Source organism: Pomacea canaliculata, linkage group LG3 (assembly GCF_003073045.1).
Source record: "Pomacea canaliculata isolate SZHN2017 linkage group LG3, ASM307304v1, whole genome shotgun sequence".
Classification (NCBI taxonomy): domain Eukaryota; kingdom Metazoa; phylum Mollusca; class Gastropoda; order Architaenioglossa; family Ampullariidae; genus Pomacea; species Pomacea canaliculata.
The window spans coordinates 40,753,369-40,772,713 of record NC_037592.1 but is presented as its reverse complement, the minus strand read 5'-3'; the positions used below and the strand labels follow the sequence as shown (position 1 = coordinate 40,772,713).

Below are 19,345 nucleotides of genomic sequence, written 5' to 3'. Positions count from 1 at the left end.
CTGCCCTTTGACTGGCGCCACAGATAGTCCATGTAAACAAGTGTCTAGTCAGAAGTGATTAGTGAAATGCTACGTTACTCATTCTTTCATTCCACCCTCCACAAGGTCCAGTCAAACTGTTACATCTTTCATCCTCTTCCCTTAAGACTGGCTTCTTCAAGTTCACTGTTAGTAGTCTGATTGTTTTGATGGATGTTAGCGCCTGTCTTCAGCTGGAACTCTTCACAACATTCATTCCGTCGATTGAGTACCTCGGTGATTTCTGTGAGAAGGTAGCTGGGGTGTCTTTGATGACCGAGGACTTGTGTTGTCTTGGCGAGGGTCTTGAGTTGTTGGCAGGACTTTCTGCTATCGCCCCTAGACATTATCTCCTCTACGATCTGTCATTTGTCGCTCAGGCCTTACCTGCTAACACAATATTGTTTAATGTATCAATCAATCTCTTTGATATAAACATTAATTTCTGAATGTTGCTAGCTAAAACCCTCCATTAAGAAATTATCCATAATTCGCAAAATACGCGCAGGCAGTAAACTTCAATAGAAGTCTGCGTAGTAAGATATTCCTACCCTGTAATTTCTAAATAATAGAATAATGAGTGAATCAAGATTCAGTGACACCACTGTAATGCGGCCTTTGTTACAGAGACTGCGTGCTGTCCAGCGTCTGACCACAGCGGCCGTCCAGAGAGCCAGCCAGGACGCCCAGAGATCGCACATAGTGAAAGACGTCGGCATCTAGAAGCTTCGCCTAGGTCTTCCAATTTTCTGACAGAAAGTTGGTATCTAGAGGGGTCAGCTACCTCTCTACAGGGACTCACTTGCCGATCCGTGGTCACGATGGAAGACGGGTCCTTGCACAATGAGGTTAAGATCTCAGAAACACCCAGCATACAGGTCAACCGACCTGTCTATCGCATGTCCGCTTTACGAGACCAGTTCTTGAAGGTACTTCATCATTTTCTTTACTTTAGTAATTTTTTTGGGATAATTGTACCCTACGTTCCTTCACCATACAATACACACAAGCAAGCACGCACACATACACACAAGTTAGCAAGTCGCTCGGCGAAGCAAGCATAACTTAAGAATTAGTATTCAATTAGTAACGCGACAATAACAGCTTATGGAGTCGATTACAGTAGTTACTATCGTTAAGACAGTTCATTACATTATCTATATATATTTATACTGGGTTAGAGCTACATATACACAGCCTGTGTGATGACCTGTAACATTGGCATCTACTCTCTAATGTTTCCAGCCCCCAGCGCCACCCAAGCCCAAGCTAGAGAGCCTGAAAGAGAAGCTAGGGCGAGCTTGCTACTGCGACAAAGAACGCGCCAAACGGACGTGCATGAGTGTTTTTCCTTTCTGCGCATGTTCCGCAAGTACCAATGGCGGAGCGACCTCATCAATGACCTCATTTCCGGTTTAACGGTGGGCATCATGCAGCTGCCTCAAGGTCAGTGATTTCTTTTTCTGCTGAATGTTGGAAGATAGGAAGATGTGTAAAACACAAAACACTTGTTTACATCTCCACTGATAAACATTCAGTAATGATGGCGGGTAAAGTGACCGGTGAAATGGTAAACACTAAACCGCGAGTCTATTGTATTTTATGTTTATGTCCCTTGTCATTCAAATGGACCTCTTGGACTTGTAAATGTAAGAATATAATTGTGGTCGTGTTGCAGGGATGGCCTACGCCATGCTAGCGGAGCTGCCCCCGGTGGTGGGTCTCTACATGTCCTTCTTTCCAGTCATCATCTACTTCCTGTTCGGGACCTCGCGCAGGTGTCCATGGGTAATCAGACCGCCTTTGTTAACAAATCCTCTTCATATCAGACCTTCAGTATGTCAAGTCCTTAGCGCACTAGTTGTGCATCAAGAACACAGTACACAAATCCTCGTGGTTCTCGATGTTTGGAGAGTAATAGACCGAATGAAAACACAGTGAACTTCAAGTGCCGAAGCCATAACCCATCGTTTGGACTGGCCAATCAAACTGTGTATAAAAGTTTACATGACCAATCAAACTACGTTTAGAGACTAGACATGCTCTTTACATTATTTTCATTAATTAAGATTACTATGACACTGACTGACTTGTTCTTCAATGCAAGTCACTCCACTTTCTCTGTATTCAGTTAAACAAGACAGGATATGGGTATACTGGCAGGTTCGATACCCCTGTGACGCAGCAAAGTTCTCGCAGTTGACCCAGCTGTTGAAGGGGTAGCTATGGGGAGTGTAAGTATAGAAACCCCACCCTCGTCCCCGTCTGATGAAAAAGCTGGCTCCGAGAAAAGTGTCTTTAAGACCGTAAGGCCAAGACGAACCCGTAGGTTTACATCGACCTGTTGTTTACTGCAAGCAATGACAATGACAATGACAAAGCAAAGCCCTAGTAGCGCCCTCTTACTGAAGACACTATGTGTGCAGGCACCGTGGCTGTGGTCAGCTTGATGACTGGCGCCATCGTTGCCCAGGAAACCGAAGCCTGGAAGGCAGGACGATCCGTTATACCCGCCGTGGAGATGAACGCAACAACCACCACGACTGCGGCGCCTATAATGTCCACTGTCTTCGCTGCACTGGACGGTAACGCCACCACCACCACCAAGGCAGCGACGACGACTGGATACGACGCGGAGGAAGAGGTTTTCCGCATTAAGATCGCGACAACCGTGGCCTTCATCACGGGCCTGGCGCAGGTGAATGACGGGAAATGTCCAGCCTCCCCTCCATCTTTTATTAATAACTGTACACCTACATATGTCTTTTTATCTATAGCGAAAGAATAAACAAATCTTGACAAACGTATATTATATTTAAAAACGTTGAAACAAATAAAAACTTCTGTGAAAAATACAAAGAAACGAACGAAAGAATCGCCTAGCATAACGAACAAATTTATAGTGCGTATTAGCGTCAGCGCGACCTTTAACCCGGAAGTATTTCTCTACCAGATCGCCATGGGCCTGTGTCGTATCGGCTTTCTGACAACATACATGGGGGATGCCCTGGTGTCGGGCTTCACCACGGGGGCTGCGGTGCACGTCTTTACCTCGCAGGTGAAGTACGCCCTGGGGGTCAAGATCCCGCGGTTTGAAGGCAACTTTCAGGTCGGCGAGGTGAGTGCAGTGACCCTTGACTGCAGGTCAAGGTTCTTTAGAAATCACTTGCTTCTCGCTTCTCACCTGTCGTTTTGGGAAAATAGATGATAGATGATGGTGCTGAACGCCACTTTCCATAAAATGATTGACACACCATTCATCTATCCTCGTCACCTTTCTCTTTTGAAACACACACACACATTCACACGCACATACACGTGCACACACAAACACAAATACACTCACACACAAAGACACACACACACACACACACAAACGTGCGCGAGGTTTTATTTCAGAAAGATAAACCCAGGGTAAGATTTAATGTTGAAACCGTCTCTCACCAACTCACTCGCAGCAAGAGGCCAGGTAAGTGCTATGAACACGTGACCAGGGGCTGTGTACCTGCTTGAAACCTTTGAGACCAAGGAACTGCTCTGATAAGAGGAATCACTTATAGTTATCTGTCATTAGTAAGTTTAGGTCAGGTTACAACGTGTATTCAAGGAGAAAAAATGTCAGTTGAGAGCTGAGAAGCTAAGATGCCTGTAGGCGGCTTTCAATGAAACTTTAAAGACCTACCCACAGGGTCACACAGTTTGATGATCGCTTTCTTGTTATTCACTGTGTGGACCTTAACATTGTGTCGCCGGTCAGTCGATTAAAAAGTTGAATTTGAAATCCGTTTCTAGAGATGACTTCAGCTTCCTGCTTCTGTAGCACCACGTGACTGGGTAACAGTCACCGGTTATGACGTCACACACGGGTTCGAGCCCAAACGGAGATTTGATTAAACGAGGAAATCGTAATTTAAACAGATTCACGTGCTTCCTTCCATTTTTATTTAAGAGAAATTAATAAGTGATGTGAAATGAGTCGTGTAAGCCTGATATGTTTCACTAACCGGGTAGGTCTGATAAGAAGCTACACTTAAAGTTAACTTCACCTTTTGTAAATTCAGGTGAGGGTCATGACTTTGAAACCGTTTATTCGAGCAGAAAAAATGTCAGTTGAGAACTTAGAAACTAAGGTATCGCTACTCATACTCTCGTTCATTTTTATGAAACATGAGTGGACTCCGCGACACCCAGGTACTGCAGGTGTTCTAAGTTTACACCTGCCGGCAAAAGGCAGTAACACAATGACACGAAATTATGAATTATCTATGTCAAACAGTTTACAGACTGACTTGCTGTATTTAAATTGTAGTTAGATAAAATAAGATTTGTATTTGTTTCCCAGACGTATATTGCTGTATTTAAAGTCATCGCCAAAACCAACATCGCCGAGCTGGTCATCACACTTATCTGCATTATCTTTATCTACGTCGTCAAAGAACATGTCAACAGTCGCATCAAGGCCAAGTGTCGGATACCCATCCCAGTGGAACTCATTGTGGTGAGTGGCGGCTGACTTTTGGGTGGAGACAGGGTGTTTGTGGTGTGAGGATGGGGAGCAGGAAGGGGTGTGTAGCCATGATGCTAGTCCTGTAAATAATTTGTCTTCTGCAAGACACGAGTCTGCCGAGTGACATGTCTACTAAATTATGGGAATCTGTTGAATGGCTTGAGTCTTTAGAATACTTTTTGAGGTCTGTTATTTGTGTGTCAAAGGTCATAGCTGGAACACTGGCCAGCCAGTATGGAAACTTCCGCAGCATGTGGGGCATCCGCACTGTAGGATACATTCCTGCAGGGTAAGCAGCAAATTTGTCAAAACTCATTCTTCTCAGGCTGGTCGTTAGGATTCGCAACTTCATGTCTATAAAGCAAACTTAACATGCAATCGTACAAAATAAATGCGGTATTAGGCTTCAACAACTTCCAACAGCTGAGTTATGACAGTAATCAAAGAGGGATTGAGGGAGAATGTGAGTGAGCGAGTGAGTGAGTAAAGGAGGGAGTCAGATAATGAGATAGTCAGTCTGCACTGAAAGATATTAACCAGAAAATCAAGCTAGACCTGCCTCATGTAGACATGACAGTGATGAGACATACTGGTTTCTCATAGCCTGCCTGCACCGTCAGTGCCTTCCTTCACCAACGTCAACAACTACGGCTTCCAGAGCGTGGTGGTGGGCATCGTGGCCTTCGCACAGTCCGTGTCGCTGGCGGCGCTGATGGCCAAGAAACACCACTACGACATCGACGCCAACAAGGTCAGTGGAGGGGGACCTAGGGTTGATGTACCCGTTAGAGAGAGTTGTCATTCCTGATCTCTTCATAGTCTAGTGAAACGGGTACAGGTCATCAGCTACTGAAGGCTGAGTCGCTTCTAACGGCAGTGGTCGTCGTCGCGATGTTTGATCTTTCCTTCAGTGATAAACATTTAAGTTAACTTTACTTTGTCCTTTTGTGTTCCCAAAGATCTGCTTATAAACATTTATTTAGTTTTTAATCCTATAATTTTGTTGTTATATTTCATTGTTTTTATTATTTATTTATAGTTCTTTTAGAGACTGGATTATTTGCTTTTAATAAATTTAAGGCATTACGAAATCAACAATAAACGGAAATTATACTTTTTTAATCTGTACGTTTGTTTTGTAAAATGTAAAAATACATGCGCAAGAAATCGAATCTTTAACTGTTGTTTTGCATCTTTTATAAATTCAGCTTCTTTATGCATTGACTGGGTGTGTCACAAGGACGTGACACTCTTATTTGAAGTTGTTATCGTCGTCGTGTTATCGCCATTAACAGCAGATCGCGTGTCTGTCATCGACTCTCTACCAAAAGGATTTGCTTCTGACAGATTATTGCAACACAGTTATGTCCCCTGCATACGCGTTGCCGTCGCTCATTATGCAGGTGCCGCACCGCATACCTGTGGAGGATGACCTCACCGTACCTGTACAGGTCGTGACCTCACACTGTCAAGGCCGGTGCAGGTGTACTGACAGGACCGGCGCAAGGATATGTTGTGGAAAGACAAACACTGCGAGGCAACATGCAGTAAAAACATTTAACAGTTATTTGACAAAAGACAATGCCAGTCGATCTGTAAAGAACGATTTTTGATAACAAACGAACAGTATAACCTAGATGAATGTGAATCACGTGTGACATTCCTCTCTTCCACATAACAGTAGAGGTAATAAGCTTATGACTCAGGTTTCCCAGCCCTCCCGCCTACAGACCTCACCAGGCGTGACTGTGACATATAAATACCACAGACAGGACTGTGACATATCTGTTGGCATGTTGCTAAGCTGTAACACATGGACTGAGAAACTCACGTGGTGAGGTCAGCCTACCAGTAGAGAAAGATGTTGGCAAATATAATTCGATGAAAATGATATTTTCCTCTAACATTATTCATCACTTAACAAAAGCAACAGAAGGCCATTCTAGCGACCCCCAACCCCATCCTCTCCGTGACTGCGCCCTGGGGGACTGTGTTGTGGGGTGAATGGTAGAACCCACCCCGGGTACTGAACCACATCCCGAGTCAGGATGCGAGAGCCGACGGATGTCGGTGCTCCGGGAACTGTTGAAAAGCAGTCATTACCCTGGTTCCTCACCAGGAATGTGTGCGTGTGTGTGTGTGCGTGTGTGTGTGTGTGAAAACAGTGACATGCATACACACGGTACGTTCTTTCACCTTCATTGTTGGTGCATGCGTGTATATAGCGCCTTGAGTCCATCTTCGCGTGTAGGCGCTGAATAAATAAACAGAACGATAACCATCTTGCAGGAGATAACAGGTTACGATGCTGTTTGTATTGCAGGAGCTGATAGGTTACGGTGCCGGTACTTTCTTCGGCTCCTTCTTCTCCTGTTACCCCATCGCCGCCTCCGTCTCCAGGAGCTCGGTGCAGGATGCAGCGGGTGGCCGCACTCAGGTGAGTGGAGAGTGTCAGAGACAGGTGACAGAGTTTCACTATCAAGTATCACTCAGGTGTTCGCAAGTATCAACGAATATGTAACATGCAATATAATTATCGTGAGACTTTCTCATGTAGGTAACTAAAGAATTGTGGGCAAGTTGACCGACTTTGATGTGTAAAGCAAGTCAGGGTTTTGTGTGCGTAATCACCTGAGGGTCTTGAAAACTAATTCAACTTCCGGTTGTTTCCAACATCCACTGGCCTAACTGTCGGCAGAAACCATTTCTTGGTTTTGACCTTTTAATAATGCAAAACCACCTTAGTCATTTAGGTAGACTAGCCAGTTTTATAATAATTCGAATTCGCTTATGTGAATATCATGCTCAATAATAATAATAATGATTTTGACTTGATTGACAGTTGGCCAGCCTGGTGTCTGCTCTCCTTGTGCTTGTCGTCATCCTTTTCATCGGCCCTCTCTTCAAAGAACTTCCAAGCGTGAGTTCCTCAAGCCCAGTTAGCTCCCCTGCCCCTCTCGTCAAGATGATTTCCCCTGATGTGCTTGTCTGTTAATAGTTTGAACATTTTGTACAAAGACTGAAATGAGCGGAAATTAACCCTTTCTCGTGCATACGAGCTTGTATCTGTGTCGCTATGAGGCTGACATGTTCTGGTAACATTGGTGATTGTCAGTGGCATAACATGACATGTCACTCTGTGCTGCAGTGCTGTCTGTCAGCTATCATCATGGTGGCGCTGCGCTCCATGTTCCTGCAAGTGTTGGAGCTGAAGAAGATGTACAGAGTATCTCCGTACGACTGTGTAAGTCCTTCCCTCCATTCTTGTCAGTGAAGTTGAAAAGTTTTTTATATATAAATAGCCAGAGACTGTTACCCTGACACTCGTGTTGTTGTAATGCAGGTCATCTGGATTGTAACCTTCCTGTCAGTGGTTGTCCTCAACGTAGACCTCGGGCTGTATATCGGCATCGTCTTCTCCTTCTTCACTGTCGTCGTTCGGTCCCAGATGTAAGTTTTTTTTTCCTGTGATTATCTCTGTCACACTGATTGTCTCGCTTGCCCACAGTGTCATTTGTTTTCTTCACAACTGTACGTGTATTAGTTTAACACTTTTTTTACTTGCCAATTAGTCTGGGGTCCAACAGACTCTAGAATTCAAATAAATAAATTGTTACATTGCTGTTTCAGGACTTCTGTCAAAACGGTGGAAAATCTTGTCGACACCGACATCTACAAGTCGTCGAAGCTGTACGATAAGGTACTGGAACTCTCTGTCACTGTTGATGCCTGTCAGACCACGAACTTGTATTACTGGACTGCTTGCAGACAATTTTTTTTCCTAAAAAGAGCCCGGGTATATACAAAGCTTGCGGGTTAGCCACGCTTCAGCTTAACTTCTAGAACGAGGCAGGTGTGTACAAAGCTTCCGGTTTAGTCACATTCATTGTTTAGGCTCGCCGAGACTAACAGCAGGGAACTTCGCGTTGGTCTCGGCAGTCATCAGTCCACCTATACACTTCCGTGGCCAGACATGTTGCATGGCTTGGTATGGGGCTGACATTGGTGTTTATGATCAGTGATCGGAGCGATGTTTTTACGTGTGAGGATATAGACTGATGTAAGGTCTGTCTTAGGAGGAGACTACTGATGAATCTGTAGTTTAGGGCAAAGCTGTACGATTGCTAACCATTTCAGACTGTCTGGCATTCAACTTTTCCACTATAATCCAATCAAAGTGGCTCATGACCTGTTTGTGAATGTGACTTTCTCTTTCGTGATTGCGAGGAATGTGTTTCAGACTGAGTCTCGTTCTGACATAAGAGTGGTGACGTACAACACACCTCTGTACTACGCCAATGGCGACCTCTTCATGAAGAATGTTTACCGCACCACAGGGGCTCACCCAGAGAAGCTTCGCAAAGCGCTCAAGAGGATTCAGCGCAGTACCAAGGTGCAGGTAAGCGGCTTCCTTTGATCACAGAGCATCTCTAGCACTGAGAATGGATGCTTCAAATAATGGTCAAGCTGGTCAAGAACCACATGTGATAGAACTTCTGTCTAAAGTTTCTCTTCTCGCTGAAAGCATAAGAGGGGGACAAGTTGTTGGAAAAATGTAATGAAATGTGGACCTCCTTGCTACTGACGATAACATTCTCTTACTTATGGTGTAAGTAGTTCTTGGGCAGCTGTCTTATTTACATTATTGTGTACTCCCGATCCTACACAAAAGTATGAAGGGTGATGCTTTCAGAGACAAGTTCTTTAGTGCACAACTCTTTGTAAAGGTTTGGCTCTGACTCTTATTGAAATTCAGATCCCCTTCATAAGATAGAAGACTTGTTGAGTAGAGACTCCATGCTTTTAGCCTATTAGCAATTAAATTCAAGAGCTAAAGTCTAGCTTGCTGTGGCCATCAAGCATCAAAGTTGTTCCTAACCGTCAGAACGCGCAGGATGTTATCGTGGACCCCTCCATGGTGGTGGAGCTGGAGATCGTGGGCCCCGGAGCAGCCAACCACGACAGTAGCAACGGCGTCAAGACGATGAACGGTTCGACACCCGCCCAGAGCCTCGAGACCCCCGCCCCTTCCACTACCTCATCATCGACTGCAGCAGCATCCCCTTTGTGGACAATGTCGGAGCCAAAGTACTGAAGCAGGTACTGGTCACGTGATGAACTCAAAGAAAAGAGATGGGAAGAGGGGAGGGAGGGTAGAGCAGGGGACAGCGTGACAAATGGGATGGCGGGTTAAAGGTCAGAGCACAAGAAAAGGGAAAAGAATGAGGGGTGAGGAGAAAAAGGAGGAGATGGAAGAACAACAGGTCGGGACTAGCGAACAAAGAACAATATAAACTGTGCGAACAGTAACAGTATGAATGATACTTACAGTGTAAGCATGATATAAAGTGTAAAGTTGCATCTGATGGGTTCCTGACTCACCAGCTCGGCACGCATGCATGGCTGACTCCAAGATTTGCTTTGTGTTTCATCTGCAGATGATCGATGACTATAAAGGTGTGGGCATCACTGTATATCTGGGAGGAGTGAGGGGTAAGTCTTGGCTTGTTGCCTTACGTGGTCTGTCTGATCTCTTGCAACACGAACACTGCTCCAATGAATAGAGATATATTCTTTAGCTGTAGGATTTAGGAAGAATAAGAGATAAAACTGCAGAAGATAAAAGAGATAAAACTGCAGGAGATGAAAGAGGTGAAACTACAGGAGGTAGAAGACATAAAACTCAAAACCATTTGGTGAGATGCTTTTTGCTCCACGTTGAACATTCCATGATTGTGGGGGAAGGATATTCATGGCTGTGATGCTCTATTTTATGTTATGTAAATATGTTGCCTGATGTCACCTGAACTTTGCACACTTGCAGACGAAGTGTGGCGGGCACTAGAGGGCGCGGAGGTCACCGCCAAGCACGCGCCCAGCATCTACCTCACTGTGTACGACGCCGTGCAGGCGGCACAAGAGGACCAACGCAAAGACAAACACTTAGAGGAAATGGTAAGACTTCGATACCAACCACCTGTACTTCTGTACTGTACTTCTAAACACTAACCCATACACATGGACGATGTGGAGCTCGGCTTCTGAAGGTTCTTAACAATAACAAGCATGATATATAATAAATAGCGAGCGCACAGTTTAACAGGTGTAAAAGGTATGATTTACATGCTGACATCAGTTCCCGAGGGATACAAGAGATGCTGGGGACTGTCACCTCCATTTATCGTCTGCTTTTGGTTCACTTTATCTACAATAGAGGACAAACACTATAAACATATCATTTTGGAAAGCACAAATGCGATGACATGTAACTTGTACTCACATTCCTTTATTATTGTGTTGATTGTTTTTACTCGTTTATCTTTAGCCCATTGTTTGTAGTCAACTCTTCACTTGTTCCCATAGATGTGTGTCGGGATATATATTTTGTAATCGTTATTATTCTATAATTAGAGACAGCTCTTAGAGCATCATCAGATTGAGGTCCATTGTCGCCTCCCGACACAGAGGATTGATGATTGATTGGATGATTAATTGATTGATTGATTGATTATTCAACACCTTTAGGCTTATGAATATAAAGTTTGGGCTTTATGAGGGATTATGACGGACAGTTTTTCATTTCGATCTCATTCATCCCTACTAATGCTTGAAGAGTCTTTACTAGAGCTTGAATAACTTGAACATAGGCGCTATGATGAGACTCGAGTGTTCACTTGCTGCTGGCTTTACAATTAGTAGACAACTATTCGTGTTTACATTTTGTTTCATCCCAAGCTAGTGTCAAGACTTGTGCTGGTCATCCAGCACTCAATTCACTTGAGAGAAACATTTTTTCAGAATTCTAAGCACACCAACTCGGATCCTGAGGCCACGGCACATGACCAGCTGCTGACGAGGGTTGAAAGTCACCAAGTTTAACCGTGAGCGCGCGCTGCAGCCAAACTTTGTTTTTAAACTCCACTGGGGCCTGAGTCTGATCCCTTCTTTCTGAATTCCACAGACACTCCAGCCCGCTTTCCTTGGGTTAAACATCTTCCACCCCTGCAGCAAGTTTTGCTTGTATTTTGAGTTCAATGTGACCACGTGGTCTGCTGCTCCTCATAATGTTGCTTCAGCTTAACTTTTGATGTGTAAAGTGTTAAAAGTAACGGGAAATAATTTTAACAGAAACTCACGACCTCTGTATTACCTCAGCTCTTGGTAGCTTAATAGTCTGTGGAATTTGTCTTTTTTTTTCTTTCTGATAACGAAGCATTTTTAAAATTATATTTAACAGTCCTTACCATAGCCCTCCTCGCCCCTAAAAATGTAGACTTTTCATTTTTTCTTTTCGATAATGATGTATTTTAAAAATTATTTTTAACAGTCCTTACCCCCCCAAAAAAAAAAAAAATTATTTTTTTTAGACTTTGATGGTAACATGGCGGCTCCAGTTTTGTTTCTTTCTCTGGAATGCTATGAGTTTAGTGTTTGGTAGACTGTTTTTAAAACCATTTTCCGCATGACAGATTCTTTTGTATTGCTGCTTTTTATCAGCATGTTAGTTTGTAAAGAAGCAGCAATATTGTAGAATATTAGCTTTCTTGATTAGTCTTATTTTGTTTGCTTTGCTGCCATCCCATCATCCCAGTGTGTCTTTATCAATGTCTTAGTCTGCTGGTCTCTCAGTCATTATTTCACTTTCAGAACACCGGAAACGACAGTAATGTCTAAATTAAGTCTCAGTCACCATCAATAATAATAAAAAAAAAACTAAACTAGTCAAATTAAGAAGGCGGCCCGGTGGCACAACGGTTAGCTCCTGTCACCAATACAGGGAAGGTTGGCTGCCCTGAGTTCATTTCTCGTCTCGGGCATGCTGTTCTTTCTCTGCACGTGACATCTGTTTACAGGGCTGGCTGCCCTCCGCCAAGGACGGTCCCAAGCCCGGCTGAAAAAGGAGGAGGGTTGGGCGTAGGGCTAGCACCCCCACCACGTAAAAACAAATCCAGGAGGGGCAAAAGGCCTAAAAAAAAAAGACAAATTAAGAATATAATTTTCTTGCAAGAACAATTTGTTAGTGGAGTTGTGAAGAGATGGTGTAGTTGTGTGTGTGGCATTGACATTGTCATACATCAAACAATATGATGAGTGTACACGCTCATCACACCTCTAACAACATGTCGGTATTGTTGTTGTCATGTAGTCACGTGATTAAGACTCCCTTCAGATGTTGCCGTCCTGCCAAGTGTTCTGGAATTAAAGGACTGAAATGATCCCTTAGTTGTGGCCAGTCTCATATCCGTTCACTCCTCGCAACTCTACCATCATGCTTAGTATTTCGTTGTCAAGCAACAGAGTCAATGTCTGTATAGCTTCAGTGTCAATATTGTAGGTTGTCCTTAATGTCAGCAGAGAAGAATTTCATTGACATTCCTGTTTAAGCAAGCGTTAACCATTTTCTGAAATATTTTTAATGAATTTCAACAGATTTCTCCGACTGAGGAGACGTTTTCTTGTCTTGTGTACACCTGGCGGCATCTTTATTCCTCATGTTTACCTTGCTAGAAACTTTTCCAGAATTCTACGTGTGACATGCTTGAAACCTGGATCTCACCTGTCATGATATCCTCCTTTGTTCTCTCTGAACACACATTTTGTTGCAGAATATATCTTTCTCAAATGAATCTTTTCAAAAAAATCCTGTTTTAAGTTTTAAACACAATTCTGTTGTATTCTTCGTGGATATGAGCATTTCTCTGTTTACCTTGCCTTCTTCCCTGCCACACCTAGAATAAACTTATGAGCTCTAGAGATTGTTACAAAGAAAAATGTCATCTTCCCGGCTAGACCTTTGGTGTCTGCTTCCTCTTTCTCTGACTGTATCCGTGGACAAGTCCTGGCAATCGTCTGGACATTTGTTTGTGTGCGTGCCTGGACCTAATGTATAACAGGTTAAGAGTAAACAAATTTCAAGGTATTGAGAAGAGTTGAAGAGATCACTCCTCAGTAATTCACACTGTATGTCGGCTGTTTGTCTCTGACTACCAATGTCTTAGAAAAGTCAGACTCTATGATGATCATGCTACTTTAACAGATTTTCATGTCGAGTACACAAGAAATATTGGGACATGCATTTATTCACACTTCGTCATATTTTGCCTTCTTACTACTGAAAAGATCTGCAACCTGAATGTTAATTTAACATGTTTCCTATGTATCTCTCGTACATTGGTATATATCATTATACAGATATAATATGTGTAGTGGAATACAAAGTATAGGTCTAGACAACTGTATTTTTAATTAAAGATAAATGGACAGGAAATGTACGACTTGCAGAATTAAATTTATCGAGCACATAAGAAAATAAATAATTATTGTTTAAAACAACAGCCTCTTAATCTGCTTATTGGGGGATTCCTGCATTTTTTCTCACTTTGTTTGTACCTGTAACCTTACCATTGACTGCGGGAAATTCTTGTTCGTAGATGGAGCTTGGGTGCTGCTTGTTCCCCTGTGATGGTAGTTCCTACTGTCAATTCCTTTGTTTTCGCTGTCTTTTTTTTTTTTTTTTTTTTTTTTTTTTTTTTTTTAAGATTGGCTTTGGTTTGTTGTATTAGTCATAATTCTAGAATCGCCTTATAGACTAATTTTGGTAAAATGTCATTCACCGCAAAGTTTATAAATAACTTCGCTTTTAGTAAATAAAGGTGCTGTAGTTTATAAATAACCCAGAATGAATAGTTTCTTTATCTCATTATATACTCATATATATTTGTTTGTTTACAACTCTGTAAATGAATAACTAACACAATAGTCATTTGTTATACCAAAATAGCTGTTGTTTTAATTTTAATTTTAATTGCATATATTTATTAAACAGTACGTTTTTTTTATCCTATGTCACTTGTATAAAGATAATTGTTTTGATAATGTACACAAGAGATATGAAAAGAGGAGAGAGCCAGATTGAGAGAGCACGAGAGAGAGAGAGAAATAAAAAAGAGAAAGAGAAAAAAAGAAAGAGAACAATTATAGCTAATTATGTATATTTCTCTTAAGTGTCTTACCACTTCACTTAAATGCCTGATGACTGGTGACATGTTAGACAAAGAAGTGTTTGTGTGTTTGTTTGTTTACTGGGGGCCTCACGCTCTTGCCTGTTGTTGCAGTACATCACCCACATGTAGGATGACGGCTGTGGGATGGTGATCAGGACGATCACTCTCGTCCACTTCACAGGAACAAGTGAACACTTCAGCCCATGGCCTTCACCTTCCCGAGGGCACGGCCAGCAATAATCTCATTCGTCAGTCACGTGACCTTTCTACTCAACGTCTTCTGAAGAGCCGAGAGACAGAGAGATCATGTTATAAATATTAATGTAGTATTCACATGGTCTCACCCTTGTAATTGACTACATTTCACTTGAGAAACGTGTATCCACGTCTGGGGGATGGAGGTACAGTGACGGTTGGGGGAAGTGAAACTGGAAAAGGACGAGACTTGCGCGAGAGGAGGGCAAGTGTTGCACGTCCTAGCCTCACGTGTCTTGTGTTCAGACAAATGGTGGACTTCCAGCTGCCTGTACCTGAGGCATCCTTCAACCAGGAATCACATCCAACTGTTTGTGCTTGAACATAATTAGCTACCACTTAGTGCCTTGGTTGTCTTCGGAGAGGACGAATGCTAACTGAAGCGAGAACCGCTGACTGTGAACGTCACTGTCACTGGCTGTGATCGTCACTGTCACTGGCTGTGGCCTGCAGTCTCTAACTTACTCTGTATGTGTTAGTGAGCTGCACTCACTCACAGCGGATGGAGCCAGTTGTGCCTTAATTCACAAGTTGCTGAGGACGACCAGCTAGCTAACCTCAAGACTAAGATCTCATTCATACTGTGCTTTATTATTTCATTCTGTGTTTAGGAATAAACTTTTTGTTTACACAGGTGTCTACAGGAAGTCACAACTAGCAGAACTGCTTAGTCACTGTCTAAACAAACAAACAAACACACACATACACACAAAACACACACAAGACACACACACACACACATTCAGACGAACAGTAAAGCTCTGTTTAGCTCAGCTGTCTTGAGTGTTTGTGATCTTATTTACCTGTTCAGTTCTCTTTATATGATCTTATTTACCTGTTCAGCCATCTTTATGTCTGGCGGCCCTTAACGTTTCCATTTCTGAGAACTTAACAGACAGAACTGAGAAGCAAAACATTAATGGTTATCATTCTATCAGAACAATACCAAGTGAAAATGTTCTGCACTATTTTTACTATTCAATAATTTCAAATTTTGTTGGACATCACATTCCAAATTCCTTGAATACTTTGAAAGTGGATCATGTTAATGTCACGTAAATCATTACTTTTGCTACCATTTTCTGGAAGGAAAATTAAGAATGGGTAGTTGTGGTTTATATGTCCACCTGGCTTTGTTTTGTGGGAAATAAAATTGTTTGTCAAGGTAACCAGTAACTAGTAGTAGTTGTGTACAGGTACACGGCGTTTTATTATGGGCTTCAACAAATAGTAATCTGTTTACTGTATTTTCTTTTTATGTTTAAGTTCTGGTTAGTTTCAGATGGATGATTAGAAAGTCATGTAAAGTGGTGCTATGTAGTAACACTTAAATTAAGAGCAGGCATTGATGTTGTCCGCTGCTTCGCAGATTATTTTCCAATAAGATTTTGCAATATTGTAAATAATATGTACTTCAGTGATGTCTAAGTGGTCGTCTGCTGCCGTGATGTTGGTAAAATAGCATCAGGATTCAACAGGATGTTTAGAGAGACTATAATGTCACAACTGCACTGTATTTGACATGGGGAGCCACTATCATGCAACATCAGAATATTGAAACACCTTGTTCGGACAGTGCGCTTGGTGGCTTTTCAAGAGAAACTTGCACACTTCTGTAAATACATCTTGCTGGCCTGATTATGACAAATAATCACAAAGACTGAGCAAGTACAGAATCAGGTGTGCGAGATCGCCAAGTTGTGTTCACTGTCCAGGCTACCAGGTGTGAGTGAGACAGGTGAGGATGTGTGTATGACAGCCAGGCACAGGTGTATAGGGCAAAGACAAGTAAAACTCTTTGGTATAGTCCAGCAAAGATGTATATTTGAAAGCCAGGCTCACACGTCTGTGGGATAGCCAGATGTTTGTGGGATAGCCAGGCGAACGTATGTGAGATAGTATGTTTACGATGTATATGCATAGCCAGGCTATAGTCTACCATTGTAACCGCAATCAATTATACTGTAATGATGATGACGGTATACAACAGTATATTTTGATACATGCAATTTATAATTTTAAGACTTTGCTGACTTTTGTCTTTGGATTCACATTAAATTCGAGAGAGAGAGAGAAGGAGAGACTACAAAAATACGTTAAAGTCGTTTACTGCGTTAAGAGACAATGACGTCATCATGGGACAACAGTGACGTGCTTCCGACACGTGATGTCAGCTGACTCTGGGAGACAAAGGTCACATCCTGTCTGCAGTTAATGAGGAACAAAAAGAAACAAAAAAAGAAAGAATGTGGTTGACTAGTTCCATACTACGCGATTCACGCAATCGAAGTCTCGAAAATGTGAAGCCGCTGTACCGGACAACAGCCCGAGACCAATCCCAATAAAACAAAGATTTATCTACTTGAAAATAATCCTCTTTTCATCTGGTTTCAAGACACGCGGTCACAGAATACTGTGAGTGTGAGTGGCCACATTCTGGAAGAACTCTCTAGAGCTTGCATCGTCCCCACATCCAGGGCCATGAAGCCAACATCCACTGATTCCCTTCTTTCAAAGATACAATAGTTCGGCGAAAACACTTTGTGGTAACGGTTGTACAACAGGAAAAAATTCAGGAGCGGTGTACAGGTGAAAGTAAGAAAATCTTTTTATAGCAAAGAGACGATTTTGTACCAGATTTCCACCGCTTTTTGCCTTTAAAAGGGAGTCCTTGTCGAAGAGAACGAAATCCAATCGCTTGACAGTGATGTTTTTCTGAGTTCACTAAAATATATGTTGATAAAAAAACAAACCCGTGTTGATTTAAGAACCTTTCTTACCTTGGCGTGAACCACGGATACAGAAAGACTATGCATCTTTTCTTAGAATGAGTGAAACACAGAATGTTCTTTTTCAATAATGGGATGATCGGTTGATCATGCAACTCCACAAATGGATCAGAGTAGTTTCTTGCTAATTTGTGCTCAGGAAAGATGGAGAGTCTAGTCTGTTTTATTTATAGAAAGTTTAAGTTTTCTTCTGAACAAAACTTTGCATTGTTGAACACCTGACGGCATCGTTAATTAAATAACTAATTAATTAATTAACAGGTATGTCAATGCGGGTTAAACTCTCCCTCCCACGGCATCTGACAATCATCCGTTCGGTGCCTATGGTAACGGCGTGTGTACTTGTGTATCCGTGTGTAATGCTCGTGAGCATGGTGTGTGTGTGTACATGTGTGTGTTTGTGTTTGATGAGATTCGTTCGTGTGTGACTTGTACGTGTATCCATGCGTGTACTCATGTTTAATAAGACTGCAATGTTCTACTTTTGGTCCTGTCTGAAAGTTGTTTTTCCAGATGACACTCGCTGACTGCTTGCTTATAACCATCCAAAGCATGGTATGTGTATTTATCTGCTGATAGGTGGCATTAGATGATGATCATCATCACAGCTTGACTTACTGGGGACCAGACGAGTGATGCTGCTTTATTACCTGGTCTTTCTTCCAGAAACTCTGTCACACAGGAAATTGTTTTATTCTTTGTGGGCAAAGGACGGAGTGGACTTACTACTGATGTATCTACTGAATACTCCTCACTGATGTAGCTGCTGAATATTCTTTACTGATGTACATGACCAAACTTCATGATGTGGCTGTGAATTGAATTCATGAGGAGAATACAAACTTGTACAGTTGTTGATTGTAACCGATATTACACTGGCATTATGTAGTCTAGAATTTGAGTTTATTTTTGACATTGTTTCTTTGATTTATGGGGCTGTGTGGGACTAAAGCCGAAATGTTCTATTTTGATTTTGATATGGAGGAATAAAATGAATACGCAGGTTTTATTTGTGGCATCTGAGAGAGGTCTTCAAGAGAGATGACTTGATTGACAGGAACGATTATTTTATTGACAAGAAAGATCCGTTTGTTGATGTTGGATGTTCCGAAGTTGTCTGAGGATCTTTTCCTTATTACTTCCTCTCTCTTCTTCTTTCCTTTCTTTCTCTCTGTCTCTCTCACACCACCCAGACACATACAAACAAAATGACAATACTGGTTATTGCCAGGTCAGATATATTTCAAGCACACAACATAACAGTATTGTCCTCAACTGACAAACAAGAAGTTGTTGGTATGTTTGTTTATTCGTCAGTCGGACTGGGCGGACGTGTGTTGCGATTACAGTGATTACATGTTCAACCAGCTCTCCTTCGGACTTACCGAAATAAACAACAGTTTGCGGTTGTTTTTCATGTGCTTGTACCGTCTTTAAGTACACCAAAATAAATTTTATAATAGTTTATAATTACATGCAAAACTATCCTTACGTACTAACTTTAAAATTGAAGGCAAAAATTACAAACTACTTTTGAGCTCGACAATAAACAACTTTGTGTGCACCGAAGTGTGTAATTTGAAAGGGGTTAGTAGGGGACTAAGTGTATAACTATAAAGGTGTCTTTTTAAAGTTCGACCATTTAAAACGCCGCAGGAGTGATAGAGTTGTCGGTGCAGAAGGTGAGAAGTACCCGGAGAGAACCCGAGACGCCCCACCCTTAGAACTGATGTCACAGAAAGAGTGACACGAGGGAGATCCGAACCAGAGCG

At 42.2% G+C, this 19,345-nt stretch overlaps 1 protein-coding gene across 1 annotated transcript; it reads left to right on the top strand.

Moving 5' to 3' along the window:
* The first annotated feature begins 839 nt into the window (after positions 1 to 839).
* LOC112559685 (sulfate transporter-like) lies at positions 840 to 18,582 on the top strand. The gene is given in 20 exon segments (XM_025231019.1): positions 840 to 947; positions 1,200 to 1,464; positions 1,697 to 1,798; positions 2,430 to 2,716; positions 2,972 to 3,136; positions 4,361 to 4,516; positions 4,732 to 4,814; positions 5,129 to 5,276; positions 6,849 to 6,962; positions 7,368 to 7,445; positions 7,674 to 7,769; positions 7,869 to 7,975; positions 8,156 to 8,225; positions 8,766 to 8,924; positions 9,411 to 9,560; positions 9,563 to 9,625; positions 9,964 to 10,018; positions 10,350 to 10,480; positions 11,324 to 11,406; positions 14,641 to 18,582. Coding segments are annotated over 19 exon segments (2,418 nt in total). The 3' UTR covers positions 11,405 to 11,406; positions 14,641 to 18,582.
* Positions 18,583 to 19,345: the final 763 nt, after the last annotated feature.